We start from the raw sequence: 23,317 nt of genomic DNA, 5'->3' as shown, positions 1-23,317 counted from the left end.
TACCCAAACTCATGCCCATTGAGTCAGTGATGCCATCCAACCATCTCATCCTCTGTCGTCCCCTACTCCTCCAGCCTTCAATCTTTCCCAGCATCAGGGTCTTTTCCCATCTTCGCATCAGGTGGCCAAAGTATCAGAGTTTCAGCTTCAACATTAGTCCTTCAAATGAATATTCAGGACTGATTGCCTTTAGGAGTGACTGGTTGGATCTCCATGCAGTCCAAGGGACTCTCAAGACTCTTCTCCAACACTACATTTCAAAGGTATCAATTCTTCAGTACTCAGCTTTCTTCATAGTCCAACTCTTATATCCATACACGACTACTGGAAAAATCATAGCTGTGACTAGATGGACCTTTGTTGGCAAAGTCATGTCTCTGCTTTTCAATTTGCTGTATAAGTTGAGCATAGCTTTTTTTCCAGGGAGCAAGCGTCTTTTAGATTCATGGCTGCAGTCACCGTCTGCAGTGATTTTGGAGCCCCCAAAAATATATTGTCTGTCACTGTTTCCATTGTTTCCCCATCTATTTGCTATGAATGGATGTGACTGTTAGGTTGTTAGAATAGGAAACAGGGGTCCAGAATGGCGGTGGCTAAAAGACAAGGAGGAGAAAAGCCCGTGAAAATAGAACAAAAGAAGGTCCGAGGACCAAAGTGAGGACCTCAGGTAGAACAAACAACACTCCTGGCTAGCCCAATTTACATACAGCAGGCCGAAGGTGGGTGGGGGACATATAAAAAGAGGAGCCAAAGGGCTGGGGGTCTCTCTCTTTCTCTCCCGCGCGCTGGGGCTCTCTTCTCTTCACATCTTTGGGTTGGCAAGCCCTCAGGCCTTGAGGATGGATTTTCCTGCTATTATCTAAATAAAATAGAGCTATAACACGGAGCTGTAACACTAATTTGTCTAAAGAGCTATAACATAGTCTGTTCGAGACCTGAGAGCTGTGACACACCAAGGGCTTTAATGTCTGTCACTCCAAATCTTTGTCGTGATGAGACAGAACCAAGAAGTATATACTCATCTGACAGGATGAGTATCAAGATGCCATGATCTTAGTTTTCTGAACGCTGAGTTTTAAGCCAACTTTTTCACTCTCCTCTTTCACTTTCATCAAGAGGCTCTTTAGTTCTTCACTTTCTGCCATAAGGGTGGTGTCATCTGCATATCTGAGGTTATTGATATTTCTCCCAGCAACCTTGATTCCAGCTTCTGTTTCACCCAGCCTGGCATTTTCTATGATGTACTCATACATCATAAGCAGTGTAACAGTCTACAGTATAATGACAATAAAAGTGTGAATCCACCTTTCTGCAAACATGAGTTGCATTGAGTTCTGAGTTATTGTAGTTATCTCAAGGCAAAAGACAGTGAAGCTGGAGAAAGGCTTAAGTTCAAGAGGAAAGGGGGCGGTGGCTGCCATTCCAAGAGTGAGTCTCAAGGAGTTAAACCTTTCCTCCGTGACTGGATGAGTGTGACCTTGGGAGCTGTACCCACCCGTATCTCAGGCCAAGTCAAATACCTGGGAGGCACCTTTCAGGTTCCTCTTTTCATTCACCCGCCATGCACGACAGCAAGAAATAATATTGTTTCTTACAGAGAAGACCACAAAGAGTCTTGAGAAAATTTCTTCCGTGACACAAGCAGGTTGTGGGCAGTTGTGTTACTAGAGGAGGGGGCCAAAACTCCTTCTGGTCCCTTCGCTCCTGTTCCTTTATGAAAAGCCCTAATCTTTGCATATGGGGATAGCATGGCAACAACTGTAGTTCTTAGGACACTGGGAGAAGATAAGATTAGAAACCGTGTAAACATGGGGAAAGGGCAAGAATGCAGGGCAAGAGGGCTATCGACTGAAAAATACGGTCACAGCCTGCAAGTAGGGAGTTATTTTCTTTGGTGGGAATGTTGAGCACTCTGAGCCCAGGAGACAGTATCTCAGTAGATCTGAGAAAATTTCTTCCACGACACAAGCAGGGTGTGGGCAGTGGGGCTACTGGAGGAGGGGCCAAAACTCCTTTTGGCCCCTTCTGTTCCTTTAAGAAGCAGCATTTCTTGTTCCCTTATGAGAAGCCCTAATCTCTGCATATGGGGATAGCATGGCGACAAACTGTTGTTCTTACGACACTGGGAGAAGGGGAGATGAGAAACTGTGTAAACATGGGGGAAGGGGGAGAATGTAAGGCAAGAGGGCTAACCCAGCCCAGGGATTGAACCCATATCTCCTGGGGCTCTCGAACTGCAGGCGGATTCTTTACCATTGAGCCACAGGGGAAGCCCATATTTGCATGGGTATTTATAAATTGTGCTATGTAATATTGCTGATTATTTATTTCATGCAAGTTTAACGCCCTCCCCACCCCCTCTCCCTGCCCTTCTCCCCTCTCTCTTCTGGTGTCCATTAGTTTGTTCTGTAATCTGAGGAAGCAGCCTATTTTCCTTGGTAAGACTTTCCTACTATCTCAAGGAAATGAACAAAGATGATATGCTCTGATATGAGGAAATACCATGTCTTCTTTCTGCACTTTCCAATAAAAGCCCTGCCATACTCTCAACCCCCCAGCTCCAGCATGCTGTCTCTCCTTGCTCCTTCGGCCTGCGTGCTGGTTGGTTGCATTTTTGTTTCTTCAGCAGAAGTTTTTAGTCTCTCAGATCAGTATCTCCCACTGTGGAATGAGACTCCAGGTCAGTTCAGTGACTACAGTGTGGAGAATGGAAAGTACATTATTGATCCCTGGGTATACCCTAAGAGAATGGGCATGTATAAAATCCTCCTGAACAAGACAGCCAATTATTTTGAAAAATTCGCACCAGATAATGAACAAAATTTTTTATGGGGATTACCTTTGCAGCATGGCTGGCAATATAAAACAGGTAAGAATGATTTGTTTTTACTCGTATGATTTTTCCAATCTAACCGTGCGGTAATTGGGAAATGGAACTCTGTATAAACCAAATTTTGAAAATCAAGTTCTTTCTTTTTCCTCTTTCCCCCTCATAACCATTAGTTTTCTACTTTTTCTCCTCCATAAATCTTTCTGGGTTGCCTGTTTTGATTTGAAACTGCAGTGGGGCATATAGCATAGTTGCCAAACACAAAAAGACTTCATTTCCAACATATTGGGCATTCTACTTGAACTCCTACTAGGCACTAGATTCTATTCTAAGCACTGTGATGAACAAAATAGTCAAGAAGATATGCACTGAAACAGATGATGTCAAATTACTTTGAATTTCTTGAAGTTCTAACTATGATTACCTATATATGTAGATGGAGAGAGGCAAGAAAGGGATCTTGTTCATGAGGATGTTTCTCTGCAAAAGATCAATTCCTTTTAAAAATAAAGTACATTCTAGTGTTTAGTAGGCAGATATGTTTGGGCCAAAGATTCATAAATTATAAGATGTTTGGCTGGCAGAAAGTCTTATGAAAGAGAATGGTGTCTCTTTCACTCCATACAATAACACTACCGATAAGGAAATTTGTTGGGGGCCAGAGTGAGGTACTCTGCCCATGACAAAGGTCATGAGGAAGGAGGCTCGACATACGCAAAGGCGGGATCGAGCCTCAGGAGTCCGCCTGGAACTCCTCGAGCATCTACCCCCCATAACCAGAGCCTGCCTACTTTACTACTTTGTGCTCTCACCTACATCTCTGACTTTACGGGGGGCTGTCCCCCACCACCTCTTTCGGAGAAGGAGTTAACCTAGAGCTCCAGTTAATAATAATTCCTGGGCGTGGTAAGAGTGTTTTAACCTACAAACTCTTCTGAAGGTTCTCTAGCCTGCCTGACAGGCTTGTCCGGCCACATGTGATTGCTCACAGCCTCCCAACCGTGACAGGCACGAGATGCTTTAAACCCTCTAAAAACAGGTTCTTTAGAGAAGTTAGAAAACTATTAGTATAAGTATAATGGGCTGATTAGAAATTGTATTGGTGAAGGGTTTTTCATTTGTTGAGCCAATGTTTGTTGCTAAGTCTCCACATCCCCTGCCTTTACACATGTTAATGAGTATATAGAAGAAATAAGTATTAACCTTTGATATTAATCACGTTAGACCTTAGGCTAAGTAAATTCTTTCCTTAACTAAAACCCACTACACCCTCACCCTATAGGAATGTAACTTTATTTGGGTGGTATCTGTTTTGAGAATAATCAGCCCTGGAGAAATAAGTGTCCTGGTTGACTGACTGCTGTCACAAGGAGAGGGTCGTAAATTGTCAGCAGGCCCCCTGGCCAGAAGATGATGTAACACCCCTAAGACCTCTGTATACATTTGTATGAAGCACCTGACTTTAATAAAAGTCAGGACTGCTGACTCCGCGTGACTTTTGCATAACATCTCAGTGTATAAAAGTAGACCATGGAAAATAAAGAATTGGGATCAGTTTCTCGAAATACTGGTCTCCCCATGTCTCTCTCTCTTTCACTCTGGCTGAGTCTCCATCTGGAGCGCGGAACCCACCATGCTTACTAATTATGCCTGGGCTTCTAAGATCCGACCGGGGAGGCCTCAGTGTCTCCTCTCCTTCGGGAGAACGGAAGGACGCCTGTGGCCTACGTAAGTGGTGCAAACTTCTTGTCTTGAAGTTTTATTGGTCTCCCGCGTAAACCAAGCTACTCAGCCTCTTTTCTCCACTGAATTTTCCTACTGAGCTATCCTCATTCTATTACTCTTTATATCCTTAATTAACATTTAATTAAGCAATTGTTTCCTGATCTTCGCCTACGCTGTCTCTCCTTCGAATACCCTGGATCAGCCGGGACAGGACCCCGGCAGAAATTTGTTCTGTTCTGATGAAATAAATATATATATAGGGAGAAGATTATAGTTTATCTGAGATCTAAGGAGGAGTCACCTGCAGGAGCTCCTGAAGTTGGCTGTTCACACGCCTTTGTCAGGTGATGTCTTGAGACTCAAACCAGCTCTTTATCAGGCTTTTCCCAGAGTCAAAAAGATGGAGATCTAGGAGAAATCATTAGCACTATGGGAGGCATGCCAGTCTCAGGGGCCTAGGGGCCAGCAATAGATGGAGGCTGAATAGGCTGGTAGATTAATGTTTTTCTTATTCTTTCATTACACTTACATATTATGATCAAGCCTGAGTAAACTTACCTAATAATGGGCTTATATGTCTCCAGCATTTTCTAAAAGCAGCTGTGGGGTGGGAGTATTTCAGACGGTTTCCTTGCCATCCAAGACCTTACAACACAATTAAAACAGAAAAGATATCAGAAATGCAACAATGAGCAATAAATAACAACTCTTGGTTAAAAATTAAAGTGCAAAACAAAGGGACACGGTGGAGTCAGATGGAATAATCAGAAAAAAATGGATTTGAATTGAAATTTGAAATGTGAACGAATTTCCTTGGGGAAATTAAATCTCCTAGGGAATAAAAGTATGAACAAAAACAGTGGTTCTCAGGAGTGGCTGCACATGGAAAACAACTAATTTTCAAAACTATCAATGCCTAGGTCCTCCAGCAGAAACTCGACTCTCATCTCAATAGTATGGAAAATGAAGGTAAAGAATAAGTGTCTGTGACTGGGTGCAGTGTGTGTGTGTGTGTGTGTGTGTGTGTATGTTGTGTGCGCGCACGCCTCTGCAGTTTGAGGAACAATCAGGAAAGTTCACACTTCTAATATTCATGCAGGTGAATAGCATTAGCAAGTTCTTTAATGATCATTGTTTAATAACAATCAGGTTAGGAAAAATAATAAATACAAAAGCAAATAATATTCGAAACAGATCATTCTAAAGTGGAATATTGTTGTGATGTTAGATGAAGGAAAAGAAATTGGCCCTGAGATGGGAAACGAAGGTAAAGAGTGATAGGAAGAGAAACACAAGTCATGAGAAGATAAATGTTTGTGCTTCTTTGCAAACAAAATGAATTAGGCAAGGGATGATTATAACAAGTTTCAAAACGTGCATAGTAAATAATCTGTGCATCTTCTCTCTTCTAGGCAGATTGGTTGATCCCACCCAAACGACAGACTGTGGCTATGAATCTGGAGATCGTTTGTGCATCTCTGTAGACAGTTGGTGGGTTGGTATGTTCATTTAATAGCAAAATACTTAATAACCTTCCCCCAAAGAAAATATCCAAGTTAAAATCTTAGGGACAGAGACAAAACAAAAACAGCGCTATTGCTCCGTAAAAATGAATCCACTTCATCATGTATCTCGTGGCCTTTCTGTCACATTCTAGGATTTAATGGCCACAATTTCAGTAACGATTCCTTAGGACCTATTTTACCCAGGGACTGCAACAAGGACCTGCCAAGGACAATGGCTTTTGAATGACCAGCTCTGGTGTTAGATGGGAGGTCCCACTAATCAGAGGAGTCTCCAGGACCAGGAAGGATGAAAAAGGAGAGAACGAGAAAATAATACTTTTTTCTTTTTCCATTTTGCTCAGACCAAATATATTTAACTAGGAAACTTGTAAAAATGTCAGAGATGAATGTATCACAAATCATTCTATCAATTAGTAATGTAAGGCTTCTGTCAGATATTTAATAGTCAAATAATCAGAAGGTATTTCCTAATTCTTTAATTTTATCTTGTGTGTTAGTGCTGAAATTAATTTACACACAATTTCTTTGAGATATTTCCCACTAATTAGAAACAAGGTCACAGTTAATTTCACTTTCTTAGAGTGGCACACATTGTATACATCTTTACTTATTTTTCTTGTATGACACTCCTTGAGTCTTTTCAAAGACTCAGAAATTGTCATGGCCACAGATCTAGAATTTAAGCTTCTTTTTTCTCACATGGACTCCAATAGTTTGGAACATCAGCCTGCTACCCTGGGGCAGAGGACTGCATTCAAAATGCATGTCTATGATGAAAAGTGTTCTGCATCGACAGTGGTAATCAGTACAACACGTTTTACAGTCAACTACATCGTATGTCTAAATTTGTTGGTATAGGTTCTACTTAGACAACAATTTAAAAAATCTTAAATCAGTGCTAATTTAATTATCCAAAGATTTGTTGCCAACACTTAGCCAACATTTTTGCTTCAAAGACTTAATGTGGGACAAGCACTTCACAATGTCATGGTTGTACATTAAACATAAAATACAAAATACCAACACTGTACGCATATTAAGATAATTTAGAAAAAAGTCACATTTCATGGTAAAACCTCAGAAGTGTATCATTCTATGCACAAGTAGATATCTTTCTTCCATTTTTATATAATGCTTTGAAAACATGAATGATACCAAATTCATTAAAATTACTTTTTGTGTGTTAAAATGTTGTAGACAACTATTTGCTTCCCTGATGGCTCAGTGGGTAGAGAGTGTGCCCACAGTGCAAGAGACAACAGGAGACACGGGTTTGATTCCTGGGTTGGGAAGATCCTCTGGAGAAGGAAATGGCAATCCACTCCAGGATTCTTGCCTGGGAAATCCCATGGACAGAGGAGCCTGGTGGGCTACAGTCCAAAAGGTCACAGAGAGTCAGACACCACCGAGCAGCAGCAGCAGCAGCACTCAACTCTTTTAGCCCATATTCATTTCTATTGTAGGGTTATTAACCGAAATGCGATAGAGTTATGTATATGATCCTTAGGGAGATTTTCAATATTTTGCGGTGACTTTTTTTCATGTTTCTGGATCTCTGACTTTTTGCTTAATGGCTTATTCCAGTATACTTGCCTGGAAAATCCCATGGATGGAGGAGCCTGGTGGGCTGCAGTCCATGGGGTTCCTAGGAGTCGGACACAACTGAGCGACTTCACTTTCTCTTTTCACTTTCATGCATTGGAGAAGGAAATAGCAACCCACTCCAGTGTTCTTGCTTGGAGAATCCCAGGGATGGGGGAGCCTGGTGGGCTGCCGTCTATGGGGTCACAGAGTTGGACACGACTGAAGTGACTTAGCATACAGATTACTTAAAAATATCCTCTATCATATTTGTTGGCGCTTGTGGTAATGACAGGTATCTTCTTTTACAGATATGAATTACTTTCTCTGTGCACTGCCCTTCCTTGCTGCGGTTGATTCTGGCATAATGGGGATATCATCAGATCAAGTGCTGCTTTTGCCACCATCCAAGGACCAGACAAAGTTTTGTCTTAATGTTTCTAGTTGTCAGTCCTCCTTTCCTTCAACAATGAGGAAGTGGAATGCCCTTTACAAGGTGCCTTTTTCAAGTTCTATTATTTAATCTTTCAGGAGGTGGTAAGAGAATTTCTTTTTTTGTTGGAATATAATTGCTTTACAATGTTCTGTTAGTTTCTGCTGTACAACACTGTGAATCAGCTATATGTACACACACACACACACACATACACACATACATATATACATACACAGGCTTCCCTGGTGGCTCAGAGAGTAAAGAATCTACCTGCAGTGCAGGAGACACAGGAGACATGGGTTCAGTCCCTGGGTTGGGAAGATCCCCTGGAGGAGGAAATGGCAACCCACTTCAGTATTATTGCCTGGGGAATTCAATGGACAAAGGAACCTCTATCATAGCCTGGCGGGCGACAGTCCATGGCATCGCAAAGAGTAGGACACAACTGAGCACTCATGCACATCCACGTGCTATGCATATATCCTCTTCTTCTTGAGCCTCCCCTCCCCCATTCCACTCTTCCAGATCATTGCAGAGCACTGAGCTGAGCTCCTGTGCTATACAGCAGTCTCCCACTAGCTACGCATTTTTACACCTGACAGTGAATAATGCCAATGTTGTTCTCTCAATTTGTCCCCCTTTCTCCATCCTCCGCTGTGTCCACAAGCCCATTCTCGACACCCGCACCTCTATTCCTGCCTTGTAAATAGGTTCATCAGTACCGTTTTTCTAGAGTCCACATATATGTGTGCTGTTTTGTTTAGGCTTTTGTGCGTATTATATGGTATAAAAATATAAGTTTTTATACAAGTTATGTTAATATCATTACTTTACGGGCTTCCTTTGTGGCTCACAGTAAAGAATCTGCCTGTGATGCAAGAGACATGGGTTCTGTCCCTGGGTCAGGAAGATAGAAGATCCCCTAGAGAAGAGAATGGCTACCCACTCCAGTATTCTTGCCTGGAGAATCCCATGGACAGAGGAGCCTGGCAGGCTACAGTCTATGGCGTCGCAAAGAGTTGGACACGACTGAGCGACTACCATTTTCACTTTCTTTCATTTTCATTCCGTGACATCAAGGCATTACATGTCATTTACACCTTCTGAACCAATACAGCATTAACAGCAAATCTATCCACTCATCTCACTCTAAACAAGCCGTACATAAATGCGAGAGCACACACTGAATGAAAAGATTATTCTGGTAAATTGAACCTTCAGATCAAGTGAGCAATAACACTTGGGAGAAATATGATTATGGGGTTGGTTTTAGAATAGTTAGTTAACTTCTTTCAAATGATTTGATAAGTGGTCACAAATAGGTATAACTAAGCTATTATGTGGCAATCAAAACCACATATTCAATGACCAAACTAAAATACATTGGTGAAGCATAGTCATGGACCAAAATCAATGCAAAAAGAGATACTTGCTAGTTCTATAGACTATTAGTTCCTTTTTTAAGATTTTATTAAGTTATATATTCTTGTAATTTCCACCTTTTCTTAAACTTTTGTGGTAATTTCAACTATGGCAGCAGAAAAACAGCGGATAAACAAAAAATAAAGTTGTCTTGAGGTTTGAAAACAACAAAATTCTGTAAGGCAATTATCCTTCAACAAAAAAATAAATTAAAAATGATTCTGACTTTGGGGGGAAAAGTGCTGTTCATCTCTTATAGATACATGCAATATTACTCTTAATCTGCTCCTAATCTACTCCTAATCATTATTGTAGTCTTTACAGATTGTTTGTCACTCATGGCTTGTGCAAATTAATCCACAGAAACAAAATTCTCCTGTGATGTAGACTATTGCTAAATTGGAAATGTGGACAAAGTGAAATTGTGGAGAGAAGAATTGTTCTAGTTGAGCAAACATGAATACATTTCTTCCCTCTACTGTAGCATTTGCAGTCACCTTCTAGTAGCTTCGAGGACTTATTGAAGTACTTGTGGGAGGCACATGTCTCAAGCTTGAAAGATGGTTACAAAATTTTTGAAGACAGGTAAGCATGGATCTCAAGTTACCTCTACTTAATACGGCAAATAAATTTTGGTCTTATCTATACCTTTTTATTTCCTAATATCAGTCTTCTTATTAAATATTATATTTAATCTTTGGGGATTAGTTACCTATATCATCTAAGGCAGGCACTCAAGCCATCACATTCTAAAACTAAAAATTACATTCTTAGTTTGTTGACAGAAGGTGATCTTTTTAAGAAAATGACAAGGGTGCCGTTCTGAGTGACAAATGATAACTGTACCGTGTTTCCGCTTGTCTTTTAGGTTAGAATATTATTCTAAACCAGAAGCGGGTTTTGGGAAAGATTGGTGCGTGGTTCTGGACTATCTAGCTGCAGCCAGCTTTCCCACGATCTTCAGTACAGTATCTGAGTTCCAGCAGGCCCTGCCACCCCGAGTGCTTGTGGATGGGGACAAAGCTCCCTTCATCAGCGACTTTACTGACCTTCAGAACATAGTCCTGCTTGGTCTAAATCTTCTTCATAAAGTGGATAGCTCAACAGGTAAAGGCTTATAAACAATACCTTTAATCAATATCGCGTTGAATAGAGAAAGGAAGAAATAATGACGATCAAAGATACATGTTGTCATAACACATACTCTTAAAGAAACCAGAGCCATTCTGGTCCGAGTACTACAACAGTCATTAACTGAGGGTTGGGCTGATCATGCATGTAGTTACTGTTTAAACTTTCGGCTTAGGAAGGGGAGGCAATCATGCATGTTAGGCAAAGGTAAGGCAGTGTGGAGCGGGGCAAGCAATGCTCAGACAGAAAGAGAGCAGCCGACTTACGGGCCCTGACCACACAGGTCCTTATTGACCCATGAAGCTACCAGACTATCTCGTGTACTTTTTTCATCTACAAACCCAGATATATTCTTTCTGTTGTTGTTGTTACAGTATTTTTTTTTAAAGCCTTAATGTCACTCTTACATTTAGAAAAAAAGAAAAACGTACCATAAGAAAACCAGCAAACTGACTTACATGAGCTGCCTCCCACCAGCCTTACCAGTCATGGCAGAAGTATTCTGCTTCAGCCCCTCAACTGCTGAGTGTCTTAGCAGAGTGAAAAAAAGAAATCTGTAATTGCAAGTTTGAATTACTACATCATCCCAGTTTTCCAGGCATGCACTTATGCAGTGTATCAAACTTAAAACATAATTAAGATATTAGTACTTTTAAAAACTAAAAAAAATTAAAGCTCTTTTTTTTTTTTTTTTTTTTTTTTTTGAGCAGACCATTTTTAAAGTCTTTATTGAATGTGTTACAATATTGCTTCTATTTTATGTTTTGGCCATGAGGCATGTGGGATCCTACCTCCCCGACTGGGGATCAAACCCACACTCCCTTCATTGGAAGGCAAAGTCTTAACCACTGGACTGCCACAGAAGTCCCCCAATATTCGTATTTTTAAAACAACAACAACAACAAAAATGAATCTGAAAGATTTAAAAGATATAAAAGCAAAGTAAATGTTAAACTATATGTTTCTGAAATCTCATTTGCATTAGGTAGAATAACAAACCCAAACATTTTAGGAGCTTCTGCAACTGAAGTCTCTTCTTGCTTCCTCCAATAATGGTTCCAGGGCAATGTTCTCTGTCAGTGGCAGCTTTCCTTCACACAATGCTGACTGAAGATGCTTTCATCTCTAGCTCTTCCAACCCCCAACCTCTACATGATTCACATCTCACCAACAGAAGGATACTGTGTTGGAGAAAGTCTTGACACTTCCTTCACTTCATCTCATACTTTACTGGTATAACCTAGGCACATTATCCCATATTTGGATGCAAGCAGGGGCTAAGGAATTAAATTGTTGCCTAAGAACGGTTTTGTGTTACAAATCTACTCCATGAAAGGAGATGTTTTAGGATCTGCCTAGCCATCTCTGTCAAATTATCACATAGCATAATTGTATTCTAGGCCTGGATCATATAGACTGGCTCTTCCCTGCTAAGATTAAAGGGTAAAGAACTGAGTCAAGAATTGAAGGCCCTATACAGCAATATTTTGACAAGATTTGATTTTACCAAAATTTAGCTTTGAATTTAATATGTGGTTTTGAGTTGCTTTCACCAGAAAGAATTCAAGATTAAATATGGAAAACTAATGATTAAAAAAACAAACCTTGATAGCATACTTGTTTAGATATCACACAACAAGGTATTTACTATTATTTATCCACCGTTGTCATGGTTAATCACTCTTCACATTCCTGCTGACAGTCAGAATTCAGTAACAGCACCAAAGGCCTTGGGATCTCCAAATAAGCAGAGAATAGGGAAAACAGGTATGTTAAAAGCAAAGCATTAGTAAAATACAATTAGTGATATTCAAAAATGAGCATTTAAATTAATTAGAGACACATATTTCTATTCACAAAAATCCTCTCAAAATATCATTTAAGTAACTTTTAGTCTCCAGAGATACTTTCTGATGCTCTTCACAAGAAATCTGAGTTAAATTCACTGAATAAATAAGTAAAAACAGACTTTTCAGACTTCCAATTAGCTCTTTAACATTTCACTGATGAAGAATGTAATCAATTCTAAGAATTGTCATGTAGTTTTAAAAAATTTTTAATTATGTAAAATTCTCAACCACCTGTCTATCTGCAATGGCATCAGCTTTTAACCCTACTACACATATTTTCCCCTTCATGGATCACAGCCTTGCCCTGGTGAAGGGGCTTGCATAACTCAGTGAAGCTATGAGCCATGTCAGGCAGGGCTACCCAAGACAGATGGGTCATAGTGAAGAGTTCTGATAAAACATGGTCCATTGGAGGAGGAAATGGCAACCCACTCAAATATTCTTGCCACGAGAGCCCTATGAACATCATGAAAAAGCAAAAACACAGGACACTGGAAGATGAGTCCTCCAGGTGGGAAGATGTCCAGTATGCTACTGGGGAAGAGTGGAGGGCGATTACTAATAGCTCCAGAAAGTATGAAGCGGTTGGGCCAAAGCAGAAACGATGCTCAGTTGTGGATGTGTCTGGTGGTGAAAGTAAAGTCCGATACTGTAAAGAACAATATTGTATAGGAACCTGGAATGTTAGGTTCATGAATTAAGGTAAATTGTATGTGGTCAACAGGAGATGGCAAGATTGAACATTGATATCTTAGGAATCAGTGAACTAAATTGGATGTGAACAGGTGAATTTAATTCAGATGACCATTATATATACTACTGTGGGTAAGAATCCTTTAGAAGAAATGGAGTAGCCCTCATGGTCAACCATAGAACTGGAAATGCAGTACTCGGGTCCAATTTCAAAAATGACACAATGTTCTCAGTTCATTTCCTAAGCAAATCATTCACCATCAGAGTAATCCAAATCTATGCCTCAATCACTGATTCCCAAGAAGCTGAAGTTTACTGATTTTATGAAGACCTACCTTCTAGGACTAAAACAAACAAACAAAAAAAAAGGATGTCCTTTTCATCGTTGGAGATTGGAAATGCAAAAGTACAAAGTCAAGAGATAACTGGAGTATCTGTTATACTGGAGTAACAGGCAAGTTTGGCCTTGGAGTACAAAATGAAGCAGAACAAAGGTTAACAGAGTTTTGTCAAGAGAAAATGCTGATCATAGCAAACACCTTTTCCCAAAAAACCAAGAGATGGATTTACTCGTGGACACAACCAGATGATCAATACCAAAATCGGGTTGATTATGTTCTTTGCAGTCAAAGATGGAGAAGCTCTATACAGTCAGTAAAAATAAGACCTAGAGCTGACTGTGGCTGAGATCATGAGCTCCTTATTGAAAAATTCAGTGTTAAATTGAAGAAAATAGGGAAAACCACTAGGCCATTCAGGTATGACCTAAATCAAATCCCTTATGATTATACAGTGGAGGTGACAAATAGATTCAAGGGGTTAAATCTGGTAGACAAAGTGCCTGAAGAACTATGGACTGAAATTTGTAACATTGTACAGGAGGCAGTCACCAAAATCATCCTAAAGAAAAAGAAATGCAAGAAGGCAAAGTGGTTGTCTGAGGCAACTACAGATAGCTGAGGGAAGAAGAGTAGTGAAAGACAAGGGAAAAAGGGAAAGATATACTCAACTGAATGCGTGGTTCATCACCCAATTTTAAAAAATCAGTCCTTGGTGCAAATTCATAGAATTTGAAATATACTTAAAACACTGCAAATAATTGAATAAGTAAAACCCATGTTGCTAGTACAAATGAAATTATACTCACTGCTCTGCACATAGTTTTTACTGGAAAATCTACATGGAGCTTTTGCAGTATCAGGACAGATCGATCTAACCCATTCAGTTTAAATTATATGTAGTGTTAATGAATACATCATAACTGTGGACATTATTTTCTGTTATAAACTATATAACAGGAAATACTACAAAAGTGGCACTTTATGTATGTATTTCTTGCCATAATTTGTTATTTTACCAAAAAATATGTATAAAGGAAATGTATTCAAGTTGGTAGGTCATATATTGCTGCTGCTGCTGCTGCTAAGTCGCTTCAGTCATGTCTGACTCTGTGCGATCCCATAGACAGCAGCCCACCAGGCTCCCCCGTCCCTGGGATTCTCTCCAGGCAAGAACACTGGAGTGGGTTGCCGTTTCCTTCTCCAATGCATGAAAGTGAAAAGTGAAAGTGAAGTCGCTCAGTCGTGTCCAACTCCTAGCGACCCCATGGACTGCAGCCTACCAGGCTCTTCCGTCCATGGGATTTTTCAGGCAAGAGTACTGGAATGGGGTGCCATTGCCTTCTCCCACATATATTGCTAAATGGTGTTCAAAAATTTGTCAGGAGTTTACATTTTTGTTACAAATGAATTGAGTTTCCTTTTTTTCTCCAACCTACTATCATATGGCAATTTCTAAAATTTGTGTGTAATGTATAAAGTGCTACTTCACTCTTATATTAATTTACAATTTCTTGAATAGGTGTTCTTTTCCCAGTTTTCTGGTTAATTGCTTATATTTCTTATTGATTTTTGTGTGAAAATCTGGTCAATCAATTTCAAATTTAAAGATTTATGTGTATAACTATCATGTAATGTATACATATATTTGTATCCAAAATACATAGAATTTTATTTAAAATAAACATTTCAGCAAATGAGTATACATTTTAATTTACTTGTAATTATTTTATATCCTTTCCAGGTTCACTATCTTTAACTATATGGAAAATTTTAATGAAGACACAGGCTGCAAAGATGCTACTTCTAGAGATTTTTGAAGCAATTCTTGTAATCTTTAATCCAACATTTCTGGGATGATTAGTGAATCAAAATGAACAATTCTAACTTGCTGAACAACAGTAATATCAAAATTTAACACTGTCACAATTATACAGTTTTCTTGTTTCTGGTGTCTTTGACTTATGCTCATGTGTTAGGACTTTGTCCATGCTGTCCCATCTTCAGGTTCAAATTAATGCTATCATGATTTTTCTCAATTAATAATTCTTGATTTTTAAATTTATTAATACTTAAAATGTTCAAGGTCTAAAGAAGATTGTATTAATCTATCATAAACCACTGAGAAATAAATAAACAGACAATGAACTTGGATGACTCTTCTGTTGTTATCCTATGTAACCCAATATCATGAAATTTAGACCAATATGTCTTGCTGACTTATAACCAAAGTCCAGAACATTTTAAACCGAAATACTGACAAGTTTTAAAACTCATAAAACAGAACTGACAAATAGAATATAGAATTAATTTGTTAGGGTTTTGTGTGTGTGTTTTCACTAATGACAAGTTTACAGCAATTAGGCAATTTTCCCTTCCTTTGGTCCACACTTGATAATAAATCCTTAAGGATCGAAGTTGTCAAGATTTTTCTCTGAGGAGACAGATGACACTGGGTAGCTGGTGGTGACTTTTAGAGCATGAAGCTTTCATTGAAAGCTTTCCAGGACTTCCCTTGTGGTGCAGTGGATAGGATTCCACTTGCTAATACATGGGATACAGGTTTGATCCCTAGTCCAGGAAGATTCCCCATGCTGTGGAGCAACTGAGTCTGTGCACCACAGCTACTGAGCACATTCTCCAGAGTCCCTGTGCTGCAACTCCTGAAGCTGTGTGCCTAGAGCCTGTGCTCTGCAACAAGAGAAACTACCACAATGAGAAGCCCATGCACTGCAACTAGAGAAAGCCCACTTGCAGCAACGAAGACCCAGTACAGCCAAAAACAAATACATGAATTAAGTAAATAAATAAATAAAACTGTGTGTGCCTGTCAACAACAATAACAACAAAAACCTTTAAAAAAGTAAATGTAAAAAAATCACAAATATGTCATTAAAAAAAATGTTTTCCAACAATAGAGACAGAATGAAGAAACAATGTAGGTTGGTTTTGGGGGGCTCCAAGGAGCTCGGGTTCTTTATGTCTCAGTGCAGAAGAATTCGGCAAGAGGCAAAGTGATAGAATAAGAAGTGGTTTATTAGAATAGGAAACTTGTGAGGCCTGCGAGCATGTGGGCAAGGGGTTGCTGCTCCCCAAGAACTTAATGGGCTACAGTTTTATAATCAAAGCGAAAGTGGGGAGGAGGAGAAGACCACCTTCTTCTTGAATAAACATCAGCAGTTCCTCCTCCATGGCTGGTGGGGGAGTTTTCTTCTTCCTATATGGTCAAGCCAGGACTGTCATGGTGCAGTGGAAATGAGCAAAAGGTGGCTATGAGGCAAAAGATCGATGGGCCCCAGGCTGGGGAGTTTCTCCCTTGTGTACAGAAACTGCATAATAGCAGAAACTCCATAAAAGCAGCATGATGGAGGAGGCTGGGCCTTGCACAGATAAGAGATAAAATACCACATATTCCTCATTCTCAAAGTCAAGGAGAGCTTCCTGACATACACATGAGCAGAAAGGTTCCTTAGAGGTCAAAAAGGGAAAGGGTGTCATCTCATAGTCAGTGATATCAACCTACCCATAAGTTTGGCTAAGAAATGAGCACGCACACATCAAAGGATCCTCAGATAAACCAGACTTAGAACCAGACAAGCAAGGTGATTCATCGAAGGAAACCTGGAAGAAATGCTCCATGAAAGTGAATCAAACTACCACGAGGGCACTACTCTCTGTCTGTCTCTGAGTACTGTACTCTTTTTTTCCTCCTAATAAATACTCTTTTTAAGAAAATTAGAGATACCAAGGGAAAATTTCATGCAGAGATGGGCTCAATAAAGAACAGAAATGGTATGGACCTAACAGAAGCAGAAGATACTAAGAAGAGGTGGCAAGAATACACAGAAGAACTGTACAAAAAAGATCTTCACGACCCCAATAATTACAAAGGTGTGATCACTCATCTAGAGCCAGACATCCTGGAATGTGAAGTCAAGTGGGCCTTAGGAAGCATCACTATGAACAAAGCTAGTGGAGGTGATGGAATTCCAGTGGAGCTATTTCAAATCTTAAAAGATGATGCTGTGAAAGTGCTGCACTCAATATGCCAGCAAATTTGGAAAGCACAGCAGTGGCCAGAGGACTGGAAAGGTCAATTTTCATTCCAATCCCAAAGAAAGGCAATGCCAAAGAATGCTCAAACTACCACACAATTGCACTCATCTCACACACTAGTAAAGTAATGCTCAAAATTCTCCAAGCCAGGCTTCAACAATACATGAACTGTGAACTTCTAGATGTTCAAGCTGGATTTAGAAAAGGCAGAGGAACCAGAGACCAAATTGCCAACATCTGTTCGATCATCAAAAAAGCAAGAGAGTTCCAGAAAAACATCTATTTCTGCTTTATTGACTATGCCAAAGCCTGTGTGGATCACACCAAACTGTGGAGAATTCTGAAAGAGATGGGAATACCAGACCACCTGACCTGCCTCTTGAAAAATCTGTATGCAGGTCAGGAAGCAACAGTCGGAACTGGACATGGAACAACAGACTGGTTCCAAATAGGAAAAGGAGTACGTCAAGGCTGTACATTGTCACCCTACTTATTTAACTTATATGCAGAGTACATTATGAGGAATGCTGGGCTGGATGAAGCACAAGCTGGAATCAAGATTGCCGGGAGAAGTATCTATACTAAGATGACACCACCCTTATGGCAGAAAGTGAAGAAGAACTAAAGAGCCTCTTGATGAAAGTGAAAGAGGAGAGTGAAAAACTTGGCTTAAAGCTCAACATTCAGAAAGCTAAGATCATGGCATCTGGTCCCAGCACTTCATGGCAAATAGATGGGGAAATAGTGGAAACATTGGCAGCCTTTATTTTTGGGCTCCAAAATCACTGCAGATGGTGACTGCAGCCGTGAAATTAAAAGACGCTTAGTGCTTGAAAGGAAAGTTATAACCAACCTAGACAGCATATTAAAAAGCAGAGATATTACTTTGCCAACAAAGGTTTATCTAGTCAAGACTATGGTTTTTCCAGTAGTCGAGTATGGATATGAGAACCGGACTATAAAGAAAGCTGAGGGCCGAAGAATTGATGCTTTAGAACTGTGGTGTTGGAGAAGACTCTTGAGAAGTCCCTTGGACTTCAAGGAGATCCAACCAGTCCATCCTAAAGGAGATCAGTCCTGAGTGTACTTTGGAAAGACTGATGCTGAAGCTGAAACTCCAATACCTTGGCCACCTGATGAGAAGAACTGACTCATTGGAAAAGACCCTGATGCTGGGAAAGACTGAAGGCAGGAGGAGAAGGGGACGACAGAGGATGAGATGGTTGGATGGCATCACTGACTCAATGGACATGAGTTGGGTAGGCTCCGGGAGTTGGTGATGGACAGGAAGGCCTGGTGTGCTGCAGTCCATGGGGTCACAAAGAGTGGGACATGACTGAGCAACTGAACTGAACTGAACTGAATAAATACTCTACTTGTTTCACTATTTTCCATCTTTGCAGAAATTCTTTTTCTGCAAAGCCGAAGAGCCAGGGTCTTGTCACTGCCCATCGGTTTAGTGGCTAGGATTCAGCACTCTCCTTGCCACCACTTGACCTCAATCTCCGGTGGGGAATTGAAACCCCATTTCAAGCCCCTGCTGGCTGAAGCCATCAAGATCAGTAACATATGCTAAAAATGGTAAATCATCTCAGGTTTTGGTATAATGCCACCTTTTTCTTATATTTTTGTTTTTAATGCATACAAAGGAGCATGTCCTACAACTCATTAACTTATAGAGCTCACTGGGCAGGATATGGGTCTTAGGCCACCATTGTTTGAGTGTTTTGGGGCATGTCTCATGAAGCCATTGAACGGTTTTGTTGCTAAGCAAGCCTGCTTGGCTTCGTGTCTAAGCAAACCTGCCGTCTTGAGTGATCATTAACTTAATGGGAGTCTCCCACACTTTTTCTTAAACTAGAATTCCCTAGTGTGATTAACTATTTAAATACTTGCTCCATTCCATTGTGCATGCGTGCGTGCTAATTCGCTTCAGTCATGTCTGACTCTTTGCGACCCTATGGACTGCAGCCCACCAGGTTCGTCAGTCCATGGGATTCTCCAGGCAAGAATACTAGAGTAGGTTGCCACGCCCTCCTCCAGGGACCTTCCTGACCCAGGGATCAAACCTGTGTCTCTTATGTCTCCTGCTTTGACAGGCAGGTTCTTTACCACTACTGCCACCTGGGAAGTCCCCTTTGTTTCTTTACTCTGTCCCTATCACCAGGACTCACCTGTAGACTAAATCTACCCACTAACTGTTGGAAAAAGAAGTTTGATAAACTAGTTTGAATAATATGGGCATCGGAGTAAAGAGGTAGTTTAAATCTCAGCTCTATTGTTTTCCAGGGTGAACTCGGGCAATTTTCCTAATTTCCTCCATGCCTCATTTTAATTATTGTTAAAACAAGATTATAAAATCTACTTGCAGAATTATCTTCAGAAGTCAGTAAAAACAGAAAGTGACTAGGGCTCTTCCCAATGTGTAGTAAGCATCCACAAAAATTAGCAATTGTTGCAATAACTGTGCTCAAAGATCAGTGACATACGCTGTATTGTTGGAGCAGTAAAAACATCTTTGATGAGCCGAGACCATGACTTAAGTTTTGACTGAATCCAAAAGCACAGAGAGCATTTCCTAACAGAGGCCGTGCGGTAAACACTCTGCCAAAATCTTCTACCCCAAATGATGTGAAAAAACTATCCATTTATGAAATGTCTACACAAAACCAAACCCTCAATATTGCCTGAAGACAGACAGTGCTAAAAAGACAAAATAGCTCCCAATAAAAAGAGAAAACTCCACAAATACTAGCGCCCCAGGAACACAGGCTTTGATTCTGTCCAGGTAGGTGAGGAGGGTAGATAACAGAGAACAGCACACACAAAATATATATATATATATTTTATATATAAAAATATATATTAGTAGGTTGTATAGTACCATCTCTGGGCTTCCCTGGTGGCTCAGCTGTAAAGAATTCACCTGCAGTGCAGGAGATGGGAGATGCAGGTTTGATCCCTGGGTCAGGAAGATTCCCTGGAGGAGGGTATGGCAACCCGCTCCAGAATTCTTGCCTGGAGAATCCCATGGACAGTGGAGGCTGTCGGGCTACAGTCCATGGGGTTGCACAGTCGGACACAACTGAAGTGACTGAGCATGCACACATGCATGGTACCACCTAGCGATTGTCAACTGAAAAAATGCATAACCTAAAAGTTGAGAGCAATGTTTTATCTGGCAGACATTCTTAGGACTTCAAGCCTAGGAAACAGCGTCCCAGATAATGCTGAGAAAACTGTTCTGCGGGGGCGGAAAGGGGTAAGGCAGGATATATGGGTGTTCTCACAACAAAGGACAGGTAGTTGGAATATCAAAAGATTACTGTTAATTAAAGAAAACCAGATATCTCAAGTTTAGGAACGTAGCGCTTTTTTATATGCATGGGAAGGTGCAAGAGTCTGGGCTCACTGAAATCATTCCTCTGATATGCATCTCAGCTATCTGGGACAGGATCCTGTGTTTTCTCATCCTGAGTTTCCTCAAGCTACACTGTTGGAGGTGGCTGCAGTCTGATGACTGCTAGATGCAGGCGGAGTAGGGGCAGGGGAGACATTTCCTGTTTCCATCCTGAGTTCCCTCAGGGCTCACCATCAGGGGTGACTGCAATCAGTAATGGCTGCCGCATCCTTTGCCTCCTGACATAGCAGGTAGCATTCTTAGTCCACATGATGGTTTCTTCTATACAATGACTGAGGAAGTTTTATTGTGCTTAATGTAATCTTTTAAAAAGTATCAAAATAGGAAATAAATGTATATTCACACATTTGTATATTTTATGAGATCAGTAAGAAAACAGCACGTATGTAAAGGATCATTTCAGTTACTACTCAAGAAACCAGCTTTGTAGGGCTGGTGTTGACAATAATTTTGAAATTTTGCAGTATAAAATGATCCAGATTACAAGGTTTTCCATAGACAGTCTGGTAAGACAGTCTTATTTCTGGGAAACCAATAGTTGCTACTATAAATGAAGAAAAAGTAGGCATATGTGTATATGGAGATGGTCTGTGAGCTTGGACATCCCCAAAATGATGAACATAGCAACCATTCAGATCCTGACATCAAAACCTCATTTTCCAATAAATGGAGAAGGATGCCTTTGAGAAATGGCCAATTCTAGGGTTGAAGCAGATAAAAGGAAAATGAATTTAAAATATGCCGTAATTTCAGAAAGCAATAAAGTGTTCAAAAATAAATGGGAAGGGCCTTCCCTGGTGGTCCAGTGGCTAAGATTTGGCACTTCCAATGCAGGGGGCCTGGGTTTGATTCCTAGTCAGAGAATTAGATCCTGCTTGCCACAACTAAAGATCTGTATGCCACAATGAAGATTTAGTACAGCCACATGAAAGTAGATAAATACTTTTAAAGATGGATATATTGTCAGAAAGGATTTCTACTGGCCAATACTAGCATAATGGGTTATTGTAAATAATGCTGTAATGAACACAGGGGAGTATATATTTTTTCAAATTAGTGTTTTTATCTTTTTCAGGTAAATACCCAGAAGTAGAATTGCTGGATCATATAGTAGTCCTATTTACAATTTTTTGAGGAATCTCCATGCTTTTTTCTATAGTAGTTGTACCAACTTACATTCCATTTTCTCTTCTTACTGAGAAAGAAATTTTAATTTGTAATGAATAATTTTATATCTATATTATCTGTATCACGTGATCTAGCAGTCTTTCTACTTGTAAAATACGTTTGAATTTTATCCAGTAAATTTTTTTTTATCAGTTTTCTCTCTATTATAATACTTTCCAAGGTTGATATATAGGTAAATTGAAAAAGATTTCAGTGAAAAACGTAGTGTAAGATGGAAAGATAGTATAAGATTTAAAAATAATAACTCTGTATCCATTCTTTCCTATTGTGAAATTTTTCACATGCAACCCTCAAGTATGAGACATGTGCAGCCTGTAAGCATTTCAAGAGGTCATCAGAGTTACTAGATTGTTAGTGCTCAGTTGACCTAAAAATATGATGAACATGCATTATGAAGCCATAATTTCTATAGGCTTTGTATATAATTTATTTGGTGTGAAAAGAATGGATAAGATGGTCTTAATATTAGATTGTTAATGTGGGTGCTAATGAGATATCATGTCATGCAATAATTTACTCATATTAATATTATTGCCATCACAATAAAGATTTTTATATTAGAACTTTATTCCTTAGGAACATATGTTCAAGGCAAAAAAAAAATACTAGATTAAATATTATTTAAAATTTACCTCACTATTCTTTAAAAGTCTTAACTAAAACACTAAAAAAACCCAAACTGGTAAAATTTATTCCATTTTTTCATTGTTTCTGGAAAGGATGAATAACACTAGAAACATGGTAACAAAAGTTGATCTGATCCTTGGATGGTGGCAGAGAGGTGATATTGTCTTATGATATTCCCATTATGCTAGAATCAACTGCAGCAAGGAACAGTGTTGCAGAGAGATAATAATTAAGGTTTGTATAAGTGAAAAGCTATTATTACTATTGTTAGCATATAAGTAAACCCACAGATCTAGAAATATGATAAAACTTAATCAGAAATTTCCCTTGGTCTCATATACAACTAGAATATGCTTCTCTTTAAAACCTCTCATAAAGCAGAAATGATTTATGTTGTAAATTTACTATTTTAAACCATAGATAACAATTGCAGAATTTTAAAATACTAATTGAATTCTAAAGCACAATAAGTGAAAAAAAAATTGGTAACTTT

The 23,317-nt window shown here is 39.6% G+C and overlaps 1 protein-coding gene across 1 annotated transcript; it reads left to right on the top strand.

Annotated features, from left to right (window-relative positions):
- The first annotated feature begins 2,490 nt into the window (after positions 1-2,490).
- On the top strand, positions 2,491-22,102 carry C9H6orf58 (chromosome 9 C6orf58 homolog). The gene is made up of 7 exons (XM_070377154.1): positions 2,491-2,869; positions 5,968-6,054; positions 7,974-8,158; positions 10,005-10,105; positions 10,389-10,627; positions 20,774-20,850; positions 22,085-22,102. The coding sequence occupies exons 1-7, from the start codon at positions 2,491-2,493 to the stop codon at positions 22,100-22,102; spliced, it is 1,086 nt and encodes a 361-aa protein (XP_070233255.1).
- The last annotated feature ends 1,215 nt before the right edge of the window (positions 22,103-23,317 follow it).

The sequence above is a fragment of the Bos mutus genome, chromosome 9 (genome assembly GCF_027580195.1).
Source record: "Bos mutus isolate GX-2022 chromosome 9, NWIPB_WYAK_1.1, whole genome shotgun sequence".
NCBI classification, from domain to species: Eukaryota; Metazoa; Chordata; class Mammalia; order Artiodactyla; family Bovidae; genus Bos; species Bos mutus.
Note: the sequence above shows the minus strand (reverse complement) of the source record. Positions and strands in the feature narration are given on the sequence as shown.

What these genes read in the sequence shown, in the direction of transcription:
- C9H6orf58 (XM_070377154.1), top strand. Translation starts at nt 2,491, where the DNA reads ATGAGGAAATACCATGTCTTCTTTCTGCACTTTCCAATAAAAGCCCTG. An exon ending in TGGCTGGCAATATAAAACAG is followed by an intron (nt 2,870 to 5,967) that starts GTAAGAATGATT and finishes TCTCTCTTCTAG; the next exon opens with GCAGATTGGTTGATCCCACC. An exon ending in TACAAAATTTTTGAAGACAG is followed by an intron (nt 10,106 to 10,388) that starts GTAAGCATGGAT and finishes CTTGTCTTTTAG; the next exon opens with GTTAGAATATTATTCTAAAC.